Here is a 13,289-nt window from a genome sequence, read left to right on the forward strand (position 1 = left end):
AGGCTTGGAGTTGAAACCAGCCATTTGTGCCAGGGAAACACGACATCAGGATGGGACAGAGCCTGTGATGTGGTGCTGCAAAGGAGAGCTGCACCACCCTCGTGGTGGGAGATGCCAGCCCACTGTGCAACCCTCACCATCAACATGCTGCATTTGACAGGTCTGTGCACCAGTAAACAAACTGCAGCCCAGGTGATTTTAATACCCCGAGCCATTTGAGTAGCTGCATAATAGTCTGTCCCAGACTAGATATGCTGCAAAATTTTTAGAGGGGCCTATGTGGAACTGTTCCAGTCCCTGAGTAAAGATGAATACACAGAATCTGCCAAAAAAATATTCATCCAACCAGAAAGTGTCAAGAGGATTTCATACAGGAAAAAAGATTTGAAGAAACTCAGTGGTTAAGGAAATGTTCATTTTACTTTGTAATTCACCTTAACTGATTCTGTATGTGAACCAAAACCCCTAAGACATGAAATGTGGGCAAAAGATACAAACCTGTGAAATGGTGGGACAAATAGTTTCTCCTCCTCTAGTAAAATGAAACAGCAGCTACTTGGGAAAAGAATCCACATGCCAAATCTGTAAATATTCTCTACCTCTTTTTATGCTGCTGCTATAATTAATGTAAGAACCTTTAAAATTCCTATCTGATACTTACACTTGTTATAGCAACATATTTAATTCCAGAGCTACATCCTTTAGCAGATTCTTTTACTCATTCAAATTACTAATCGTTTAGATTCTCTCTGAAAGTCTTTCCTCCCTCACTCCCCATGCATGCTTAACCTAATTAACTATAAATGAGAAAAAATGCTATTCACATAAAAAGAAAATGTTAACCTATAAATTATCCAGTGCTCCCTCCTGAGGCTGGCAACGCCTCTCACAGAAAAGCTCAAATGTTGGTGCAGTATTCTTGGCTTCCTATCCAGTTTCTGCCACCAAAAATCATTTTACACAACACATTACTCTGCCATTTTGTACATCTGGCAACATTTACTGATACTAAGTCCTCTCCCGTGTTTTCAAGATTACACGAAGGAGAATTTCTAGGATGATTAATTGGAGAGACAAAATCATTCCTTTACATTTCAAGGAACATTTGCAGAAGACTAATGGTCATTTATGGAAATATGCCCTCTTTATACCCATTAATGTCTTCCAGTGTTCCCTATGGGTCACACAATTAACCACCCCTTTGTATTTCTTTGCTGCCGTCATCCAAAATCCTCTCAGTTGTTGTCATCCGTTGAAAATCTTCTGCTTTGCCATGGCCAGATCAAAAGCACACTCAGGTTCACGGGACTGAGCCATCTAAGGGAGAGGATCCTTACTCTATATGTTGCTCCTCAAAATATAGTTTTTTCCAGAGGTTCTCAATTGCATTTTGCCAATTTCGACCCTGACAACCATTTCCAAATGTATGTGGAAATCCAAATAAAAAGTAGAGAGACAGTCCTTTATTTTCTAATTCTATTCCCATGCTTTTGTGATTTCATTTATCCCACTCTCCAGTGGTGATGGAAAGGGCTTTGCTGTGCCTAGCACAATATAATTCTGATCCATAGCTAGAGCTCCAGAGTACTGTTGTACCTTATTGCTATTGTCACTAGTGTTACCATTATTTGGAATTATAACAGTTCCAATGAAACCTGACATAACAGATCCCTGTCCAGTCAACCTGTGCCCAGGTACCAGGTGACATCATGGGCACCACCAGGGATGCTGGGCCCAAGTGAAGACTGGCACTAGGCACGTATGAGGGAAATGACCTTTCCATCACATTTCCCACGGTTCCCTGCTCCCTGTCCCTACCTCCCTGTCACTGCAGGGCTTTGTGTCAGTGTCCTGAGGGCATTAATAGTCACTAATTGTCCAGGGACTGGTATCACACAGTGTGTTGCCCAGTTTTTTCCCCTTTTGCCAATGAGAGCAAGCTGACCTACCAACAGCCTCTTGCCAGGACATTTGTGTACACTCTGTTTTGGAATCGGCATCTCACCAGCTTGTGGTTTAACTTACCACCAACTCCAGTGCACTCCTCAGGGTTCACCTGAGCACTGCCTGTGCTCCAAAAGTGACAGTGAGCTCTGTGCAAACACTGACACTGTCACCTCTGCAGCCACATCCCCCAGCGTATCTCCTGTATTCCGGAGTTCAGACAGCACGAGGAAGCTGATGCTGTTTCAGACAATGCCCAACTCATTTAGAGGACCCTGGTCCCAGGCACATGTTGTGTTGTCACCTTCCAGTGGAGATGGCTGAGGCCAAGAACAACCTCTCTCCAGAGAGGCAGAGGAGTTACAGCTGTCAGCCAACACCAGGCATGGGTATCTGCTGACAGCTGGGGTTTGTTACAGTTTCCTTTGCTACCCCTGTAGCTTGTTACAGGTATTTCATGAAGTGAAAAACACCAACAACAGGGGGTTTTTGCCCTTGATATCAAAAAACACAAACCCAAGCATAGAAGAAAATGAGAGAGAAAAAGGAGAAATGAGGACAGTACTGATAAAACCAGGGAGAAATGTTAGGTCAAAACACTGTAAGTTAAAAAAAGAGACAAATTGCTTATCTGTTCATTCCCAATTCCCTGAAACTGTCTCCATTTTGATGGTGCTTGATCACAAGCTGAGAAGAGATGGGCCTTCCAGCTGTGAGGAGACAGCCTCATACCAAAACAGGAAAGAGAAGCATAACCTACTGGCCATTCCTGAATACAGTAAAAGAACATTTCAGGAACAAACTGCTGGCATTTTGCTTTAGCTTCCTGAATAGCAAAATCAAAACAGATTTACAGAATGTGTATGCATTATATGGAGCAGGAAACACTGTCACCATTACACAAATTAGTTGAAAATTTTATATGCACACAATACTGCTAAAATATTCTTATTAAAGGTATGTGTAAAATTTGGGAGACAATAAAGCCATCTAATATTTTCTTTACCATTGCTTTGGGATGATTTGCAGCACTTTAGCAGAGAATTACAAAAGCCATGCATGTACATTCACTCATGTTTTCCCTAATTTTCCCGCAGGAAGCCCCACGCTTTTTTTTTTGGTCACTCCAAAGACTGAATCAGCACCACAGCACCTTGCACACAGACCCCCACCCCACCTATCCACCCCTCTCTCTCCTCACGATCTCATTCACCCTTAACACCTGCATTTTGTGTTCCCTGGGCTTCTCTGGTGCCACATCCACTCCCTGCCTCCCATTTCCTGTCAGAGGCTGAGCCCGTTCCCCCAAACCTCACCAAGGCAGCACCAGCCACTCCTGCCCTTTTCCACAAACCCCAACTGCATCCTTTCCTGTTCACTGCCAAGAACCCCTTTCATCAATCAACTTTCAAATCAAACTTTCATGGATGTGCAGCACTACAGTTGCTAAGAATTTTAGTTAATTGGTACTAATTATAGTTAAGAGTAACTAGAGGCTCATTCACAGGGGGAGGGAGGACTGAAGGAGAATATAATTCAGTATGCTTTCAACTCTGTACACACACTTAGCTGAGCAGGGTTAATAAGAGCATCAGCCTGGTTCCCGAGCACACCAGAGGTAAATAGAAGCCATTTTTCATGTTTTATTCTGCAGGTACAGTTTTACCATGGCCCGTTTTACAAGTGAGGTAAATGAGTCATAGAAAAAGCAAGTAGCTTGACCAAGGCTTTGCAGTAAGACATCGGCAACACAGAGAGAGCACTGCAGGAACTACTTTCCAGCCTACTTGATCCTCATGGGAACAAAATCTTGCCTTATTTTTATTGTCATTATTCCTGTGTAGTAGCTATCCTCATCTGCAGGATCAGAAATTTTAGGCTAAGCTGTGGCACAGCTGCACAATTGAATTTGAATTAATCAATCTTTAATCCCTGATTAGGTGAACACAGCAAGAAGAAAATATCTGAGGGAAAGAAAACTTCTATCAGAAATGAAATTATTACTTGAGAGGCTAACATCCTGCATCAGTTTACAACTGATAAGATTCAATATGCAGCAGTGGAAAAATATTAGAAAGTCTATTAGGAGACACTTAGGTGAATATTGTGTTCCAACCTTTAAAATCCAAGCTGTGCCTTAAGATTGTAACTATCTTTTTGCTCCAGAACAAAAAAAAGAATTGAAAGGCACAACTATTAAGCAAGGATAAAGGTTGAGTCGTAAGCAAATGTCATGTTATAGATTTACCTACCAACAAGAAGGCAGTGGGGTTCAGGTCAGAGGTTAATGAAAGACATCCAAAGGTCATTCCATGATTATGTGAGAGCATGAGTTTAATAGGGCACGGGGACGACAGACACTGACAGAAGATTTATACCAGAGGTGATGACACCGCTCCGAACAGTGCTGATAAAAAGAGCCCCAATATGGGCCTGAACAGAATGATGAATGGTGCACAGGGCTGCTCACACTTCTCATTATAAGCTCCTTCACTCATGGTGGCACTTAGCAGCGTTTATTTACTGGGGTTTGATGGTACTGAGCAGAAGCACAGTATATCTAATACTTTAAATGTAGACTTGCCATATAAAAATGAAACAAGAGATAAGATTAGATCATTGAATAATTGCCCAGCTTTCCTGCAGAGATTATATTCACCAGTGCTAACATTATTTTTTTCCTAATGTTCTAGTGTATGAACAGCTCAAGTGAATTAATTTTCTAAGGCAGAAGGTCAAAGGAAAGTAACTGATAAGTGTTGTGCCTGCTACAGAATATCACTTTACAATATTCTCGCCTCCTCATTTATCAGATAGAGAGGAAGAGATAATATAATAAAGGTATATAAACATATTTTTTGTCACAACAAATTTAGTTTTATTTGTCCCAAGTGCTATTTTTCCTTGTGGCTCTTAGTAGAAAGAGGATCAGAGAAGTCAGCCAAAAAAAACCAACAAACAAACAAAAAAAAAATCAACAACAAACCTTAGGACCAAACCCAAGGAAAACTGAGACCTGATAAATAACATGCACTGCACCAAGAAACTCCTTTTCAGACTGTTATATATTTATCAAACCACTGGAGTGTGAATTTATGAATAAGTCTTATCATCTTTCAGGCAGCAGGCACAATAAAAATTAGAACTACAGAAAATTGTGGGTATTATGAAAGGCTATTTCTACCAATTCATATGTATCTATAGATGGGAATGTCTCAGAAGAAAGTTCTGTGTGTCTTCCCACTCACAACTTCACGCAGAGACAGAGCAGTACTGCATGGTGTCATAGTTAACATTTAGCTGCACATACAGCAACATAAATTGTTATTCAACCAAGAGCTGTTGTAAACAGTGTATGTAATTTTAAAAGGTGCAGAGCTGCAGCATTCTGAGCATCCAGTATCACCCCTCTCCAAGACAGTTCATTTAATTACCTTGCCTGTGCTGCCATCACTTCTGCTTCCCAATACATCTGTATTTTACACCATATCCATCTTGTAGTGCCCGAATATGTGATAAACAGGAAAGAAACCCTACCTGCATTTCAGAAAGAAAGATCTCCTGGGTTACCTTGGAAGTCACACAGTGGTATCTAATACCTGAAGGGCATCTGAAGGTCCAGTAGATCCCTCAGGATAAGGGGCTCCAGAAAACCAGATGTATGTCAGGCAAAAGTTGCTGAAGTGTCACATCTAGTTAATGGAGAGAGGAATTACAGTCACTTACACTTCTGCTTGACTAGGAAGTGAAAAAAGAAAAGCAAATGTAAATAGCACCTTATCCCTGTGCAGCACATGAGACATGTGCACTGTGTCAGCCAAAAGGGAACACAAGTGCTGCTGGCTTTGTACCAGGCTCTACATGGCAAACTCCAACCTGAGAAGGTCTTTGGTTACCAATCCAGGTATTCCACCAACTCACACCCTTGATACAAGTCACAGACTGGCATTTTTCAGTCATCTCTTTCATCTATGACCAGAGCAGACAGACATAATGATTTTTTCCATTTAAAGACCCTCCCTCAGTTTTCCATGTTTCCCAAGCCCTGCAGAACAATTTACCAAAAATACACTTAACCAACATTTCTCAATAGCAGGTTGATTATTAATCTTTGACATAGGTACCTATTTTTCCTAATTATTTAATTACTAAAAATTAATAGAAATATAATTAATAAACAGGCCATTAAAATACAGTGTGTGTATGCAGGGTAGATTCAGATATATGAAAACTGATGAAAAGGCAGAAGGCAGAATGGTTTTCCTTTAAAGCTCTCTAGTCATCAGTGACACTCTGTCATTCAGCATGTTTTACTGTCCACTTGAATTGAATGAATAGAACAACCTAAGGGAAGCCACAGTGTTTCTGGGCAGACACCGTATCTGTTAGTGAGGCAGACAATAAAATGTTAGTAAAGCATCTGAAGTGGCTCTGCACCAAATGAGGATGAGATTCCTTAGAAAAAAAAAAACCCTTGAATGACACTCCTCATTTATTATGCAGTAAAAGAGAAAGCCAGGATGACTGAAATTCTGCCTATAGAGCAAACAGAAAATGTATCAATCTTCTAGCACAGCCATAAAGAGACCAAGTTTCATTGAAACATGTAGATGTAAGATCATTGCTGGTTCTGAAGTTAAGATCACTTTTTCTGAAGCAGCAGAAATTCACTGATGGCAAAACATTACTCATTTTGGCCCATGTTCTGGTTACAAGCATGTCAAACTACTTTTAAAGTCTCTACTAATATATAGCTAAAATCTCATAACTGGAATAAAACATGATCTTTATTCTGCTGCACCACAAATGCTGGAAAATGATCTAAGAGTCCAGAAACTGTGTAAGCAGATTACTCTCAAAAAAGACTGGTGCACAAAATTCCCTTTTTTTAAAAAATAATATATTTGGCAACTAACACATGGCAGTGAATTTATTTGGAATAGAAGAGCTTCGTAAGAGTCTAAGGATGCCCATAAGAGAAGCTGGTGCCCTTTCCCAAAGTAATTATATTATCTGGAGTCCAGCATCTGCCCTGCAGATCCAAACTCAAAACAAACAAATTATCAGATAATCTAATCTGCCAGATATAGATAAAATCTCCACAAGAACTGGTTTCTAATTGTAGGTGTATGCACGTTTATATGTGCATATCTGTATGGACAATAGTTTTAGTTTAACACTCTGTGAATTTAATTAATTTAGTTCTTGAAAAAGCTTTCTTCCGAGAAAGGCCAGAAAAGAAAGTACTGTGACAACAGCCATAAATCCACAGCAGAAGATCAGCAGGGTAAATAGCAAGGGGCGCAAGTTTTATTTAAAATGTTTGTGTTCACTTTGAGTATGTGTGTTTATCTTCATGCGAGTCCTGGCCTGCTCAGAGTACTTCAATTCCCGGGTAATGGAAAGACCATCAGAAACCTGAATCTCATCATCTTGTTTCATAAATGAATCACTCAAGCAAAAAGAAGAAAACAGCTTACCAAAAAAAACCCACTAAGAACAATCCAAACACAAACACGATACTGAGATTTTGTCTCTGCAACATGAAGGCCAAATTCTTCACTGGGGTAAATTTACAATGCCAGGAGACATTCATATTCAAAATGTGTAGTGTAGGAGTAAAGGGCTAAGACAAAGGCCAGGAGCTAGTTTAGGCTGGTCATAGTTCAACGTTCCACATCAGCAACGCAGCTGGGCACGTATTTTTCAGTACCTCTGAGGTCCTGTGTACCTTAGTTCAACTTGTGTGTGATAATTCTACTAAAAGAGGTAAGAATTAAAAAAATATCTTTCTCATTAAACCTTCTTGAGCCTTCCTTATTAAACCTTAAAAATATGTGGAGAAGAATATAACTGATTTTGTTAACAGATCCATTTCCCATCACATTAAAATGTAAGTTCAGAAGGTTCATACCCCATGTTCTTGTTGTAACATCAAATCTTACACAACACAGCCAAGTCCCTGCTTTCATCAGAAAAGGTCAAGTTTAAGCAGTAGCTCAGCAATCCAGGGCAGCCTAACAATGCTTTGCTGACACTAACTAGCAGGTCACTATAGACTAAAGAGACAATTCTTTATTTTTACACAGAGATTACAGGCAAAATGGTAATGAAATTATGAAGGAGGAAAAGGCCTGAGAACTCTGCAATACCAATCCCATTTATATTATATTACCATAAAATCACAGAACGTTTTGGATTGGAAAGGACCTGAAAGATCATCCCGTTCCAACCTCCCTGCCATGGGCAGAGACACCTTCCACTAGACCAGGTTGCTCAGAGCCGCAGCCAACCTGGACCAGTTATGTTCTTGTCTTCCTTCTCCAGGATATGGCTCTCCAGTGCTGCCCCTGTGACCCTGAGACTTAAAAAATATATTTAATAATGGTAACTCAGACAATTATTAATCCTCCTTCTCTTTTTATAGCTTCAGGGAGATTTACACAGAGTTCATTACTAGGTATCACTCCATTTATCCCGGTGTTCCTTGCACAATCCAGTTGCCCAACACCAGATTTCACTTTTTTCTTGCCAAGCTTGCTGTGCCTGCATGTCATGTGCTCAGAGTGTTCCCAGGACAGTTCCTGCTGTGAGTGCCTGCACTGCACTCTGCCTCCTGCTCTGGGGCTTGGCATGGAGGCAGTGGGTGAGCCAGCTCCCAGCGCTCTGCACTCACTGGAGGTCACAGCACGGAGATGCCACCGCAGGAATTTCTGGCTGCTCTGGTGGAAAATAACCAGGAGAGACCAAAAGAGTGTCAGGAATTTAGGGTGAGACTCAAGGGCACTGTGCTGCTGCCCCCTCTCCTTTATCAGGCTCTGACAGCCCATTAGTAATGGCATCAGATGGGATGTTTTATTGTCTGAAATCGCAGAGATTCTGAGACCAATTGCACAGCCACAGGGTGTGCAATGCTACTCCAGATGCCCCGGAGTGTCCCACCCCAGCCCCAGCCCGGTAAGGGTCTCACAGGTGGCTGTCACATCCCCAGCTCCATGCAGGTATCCTGGATGCCTTAGTGTATTTCTAAAACAGACCATGAATCCTGTGTTTAGGCACCCGAATCACTTACTGACTGTCAGAAGCAACTACAGCTGATGGAATATATTTCATTAAAACTGCTTTCAATGGAAAATTGTGTTTCTAAGTGAGATCTTGGTTCCTTTATTTTTACATTTGCATCATGTGCTTTTTGAGGGAAAGGTCAAATTTGTGAGGAAGCTGGATGCTGCAAAATGGAAATATTTGTTGGAAATGAGAACTGGTGGTATTTGAATTGTCACTGTAAATTTGCAGGTTTCCGTTGGCTAAGAGAAATAGACATTTTTCAAACTGCTCTGTAATGTGTCCTTCCCAGCACTGTCAATGCCAGCAGTGATTGCTGTCCGACAGAAGTGCCTGAGACTGCTGCAACACAAACACTCCTCAACACTGACCCAGATAACCTGTGCTGTTGAACAAATTACACAGGATAACATCATTATCTCCTTATTCTGAGGCCTAAAAGTTAATGTCTATGAAGTTTGGCACCTTTTCCAACTGCAACAGGTGAAGGAAAGAAACAGGCCTCTCCAGAAGACAATTTTTTAACTTAAAATAGATGCATCAAATGAGCACAACAATCACACTCTGTGTGCTGTTTCTTTCTACCACCTGCAGAGGAATCTGCTCCTCTCTGGACTGTAAACTCTGCAGGAGTAGCCTTGTTCATAGATTCATAGGATATCCTGAGTTGGAAGGGACCCACAAGGACCATCGAGTCCAACTCCTGGGCCTGCACAGCACCACCCCAAAAATCACAACATGTGCCTTAGAGGTTCACACTCTGCCTTTGTACACTGAAGGGCAAAACAGGGGTGGGTTATTGCCCTATCTCAAAATAATTTAAAATGAGTTGTTGATATTTTTTGTATAAAGTCTGTACCTCTACAAATACAATGCCAATTGAAATAAATTCAGTCAACAGTATTGCCAAATGCAATTGTCATTGTGATTGCCTGCTAATGACTACATGGAAAACCTTGGGATCCTGGGCAGAAGCTTTCTTTCAAGTGCAGTTCCTAGAATGTTTTCCTTTCTTGTGGATCTGAGATGCCACAAAGGGAATGAAGGAGAAAGAGAGGGAAAAGGAGGAAGGGAGGGACGGAGGGAGGCAGGAAGGGAGAGAATCTCAGTTTCATGGGGAGAGAAATTGTGAACCTCCAAACTTAAATACATTAATTTTCATTCTAACTTCAAAGACACATATATTTAAAATATTTTCAGTCAAGCCCAGGAAAAAAATTAACTTCTTGTGCAAGGCTGCTTTCGTTCTCAGACTGCAGTTTTTCTGTTTGCATTTTTTATGCCATTTTCCTCATCCACTCAGCCATGTATTTTTAGCTTGATTTGACATTAATTTCCTCCCTGTCCTTTTTTAACATATACTTACTCATCTGCACTGACCTTATTTTGACTCTTAGCAAGTGGCACACTTATGACAGATGCACACACTCACAGGACTAGAATGCACTCATGTACATTCCCTGTGTATCTTCAGGCTCCACACTGCCCTTGCTTCTCACCACTGAAAAAAATACGCCCCACTGAAGATCACTGTCCCAGCTATTCAGTCTGTCCCTTGAACCTAGATGTTGCCTGGTGCTATAAAAATATGGTAGGAAGCCTTTAATTTCTAAATTCCACATTTGGATGCATTGTAACATGGCGATGATTACCTTGCATTTTCAGTATCTTGTTTAAATGTCACAGTCCTTCAATGCTACAGCTGTTTGTGGCTCTGTGGCGCGTGATGCAATGAGGTTATCTTGGCAAACTTCTGACTGGGCTGGACTCCATATCTCAGAAACCACGGCCATGGCTGGCAGTGTTGACTCCCTAGGTGACTATTTTAGCAAGTACTGAATGAGTAGGGAAACTGAAACAGGGCTGAGCCATGCTGGCAGAGTGATACAGGGAAACCCAGGCTGCATTTGTCCATGCAGCACTTTTCAGCACATAAATGACTTTAGCCCCTGCAGCTGACAACCCAGCATCTTTTGCAAAATGAATAAACAAAAATTTGATGTCAGACATAAAACTGCATATCCTGTTGCTAACCTGCGATAAACACAAGTCCTTTTCATATGTGAGAGTGCATGCGATCTGATGGCTTCACACTGCTGCTGTCTCTTTTCCCTTTCCTCTCTAAAATGCCAACACTATTGGAAAATCAATTTTATAGAACTTGTCCACTGCTGGCTGCACTCTTGCCAAGACCCAGAGTAGTTCACAGCACGCTGCACTTTGTGCCTAACAAGCTCCTGTGCTGCAGGACTTGTCAGCCATGCTGCTCTCTGCCTGTGACCCAGCTGTGTGCTAACCTGGGTGGCTACAGCACCTCCTTTTGCAGATAATAAAACACAAAAGCATCCTCAGCTGGTGAGATAAAAGGCATTTCTGGAAAATGTGCCCAGTTCTATAATTCTTTATTTATGAAGGCTTTCCAGAAGGCTTCTGTATGTGAAGGCTTTGGAAGAGATGTATATTCCTGAAGAATATTTAGAATTTACAGTATTTTTTTTCACAGTCCTAGCTAAAGGCCCCAGATCACAGCAGTCCTTGATATAGTTGTCTGCAACACGGAATGAGGGAGGGACAGGCATCCCTTGCTGCAAAGCTGCTGTTGGTCATTGGCCACGCTTCAGCCCAGCTCACAAACAGGCTTCTGCAGAAGGGATGTCATAGATATTTAGGATCTGCAGACTGTGCTTGAAGAGCTCTATGGACATTCATTCTCACCCCTGACAGAAAACAAACCTGGCCTAACCCCTGGGAACAAGGCTCCCACCCAGTTGGTTTTCTTACACTGAATGCACTCCGTGGTTGCCCCATTATTGCACACAGTGAAGGCCTCAGTAAAGAACAATGACTTTGGCCTGATGTTGACGTTTATATAAACTCTGGAAGCCCTACCAGGAATCAGCTCCAGATTTCTATAGAAGGCTTTTCCTTGTCATACACACAGGCTTTTCCCAAGTTACACATGATATCGTTTCAGAAACACCCGATCATTTTATCATGGATCACCACACAAAGACTCAGGTTAGGTTTTTCCACCTATTTTCTTTCTCATCCGTCCATCCATCCATCCATGTACCCATGGTCCTCTTACCCTTCCTTTACAGTCCTGCTGTGGACACACCTCCAGTCAAGCCAACTGGCCTCGGCTCACTCAACCAGCACATCAGGCAGCTCTGAAGGCCTTTACAAAGCACAGCTCTTAAAAAGCCCCTGTTAGGGACAGGAGAGCAATTCTGCTTTCTCTAGAGGTATATGGCTGCTTTAGGCTCCTCTGCTTTTCATGAACTTCCCTGAGTTTTTCTTTGTCAGATTTATTATATCCAGAGCAATACTGATGTCCCAAAACTAAATTCAGAACATTCTGGATTATCTTGTTCTGCAGCCAGTGCAATGAAACAACTCTGTGCTGCTTTCCAAAACAGATGATTCTCCTGTGATGTTTCATAGCAATTCCAGTCAATTCAGAGCAAGTGCCATCTCTCTGCAGGTTACAGCTCTGTTTCCTTTCTCTGCAAAACTATTTGTTGATGTATTTAATTTGGCAATTTCCAATTCAGGTACACTTTTGTATGCTTTTCCCTCATGCTTCTCCCATTTTTGTGCAACAGGATATTGTGCCCTCTAGGATAACCAGATGGGTTTAAGGACTGAGACTTGAGCTGGTGTGAGCTGGCAATGTCCTAAGGTCCTTGGAGTTGCAGTGATTTACACCAACACTGGTTATTAACTTTCTCATATATTAGTTTTAATGCCCCTCTATCAATATGGCTAATATTTGTCATATGATCACTTTATTTTTTGGTAGGAATTAAGATCTTTTAATTTGATATTACCAAACCCAGTAGCAGACCTGACTGTAACTAATCCAAATTTATATACAAATCATTACCTGACTATACTTACACGTGTCTAGAGAAGGAAAGATCCAGCAGCCACTGGCAGTCTCCATCCACTTATAGAGTAGATTCCTCTCTAATGCACACACTTCACGTTCCCAAAGTTTCTTATTTCAGGCTTTCTGATGGTCCTGGTCTTTAAGGCACAAACAGATAAGGCACTTTGTTTTCCTTCAGGCATGTGGCTGGCAAAAGGCATTTATCTGATGTTAGGGAAAGATATTTTATTTGATTAAAAAAACCTTTTGTCTTTCTCAATCCAGAATTTGGCGTTCAAGTACAGCAAAGTAACTATCTAAACCACAGACAGGGCAGGCAGCTCAGCAGGAATTACTGAGAATAAAAAGCCTTTGTTTCTGTGTGACAAAAGCCAAAGTTGAATGATTT

General features: G+C 41.4%; 1 protein-coding gene across 1 annotated transcript in view; it reads right to left on the minus strand.

The window, feature by feature from the left end:
* CCDC93 (coiled-coil domain containing 93) overlaps positions 1-13,032 on the minus strand; it is a 71,019-nt gene extending 57,987 nt beyond the window's left edge. The window contains exons 1-2 of the mRNA XM_019290495.3: positions 12,910-13,032; positions 5,482-5,636 (exon numbers count right to left, since the gene is read on the minus strand). Coding sequence (XP_019146040.1) covers positions 5,482-5,487 — 6 coding nt within the window. The 5' untranslated portion in view covers positions 5,488-5,636; positions 12,910-13,032. The remainder of the gene's footprint in view (positions 1-5,481; positions 5,637-12,909) is intronic.
* Positions 13,033-13,289: the final 257 nt, after the last annotated feature.

This window comes from Corvus cornix, chromosome 7 (genome assembly GCF_000738735.6).
Source record: "Corvus cornix cornix isolate S_Up_H32 chromosome 7, ASM73873v5, whole genome shotgun sequence".
NCBI lineage: Eukaryota > Metazoa > Chordata > Aves > Passeriformes > Corvidae > Corvus > Corvus cornix.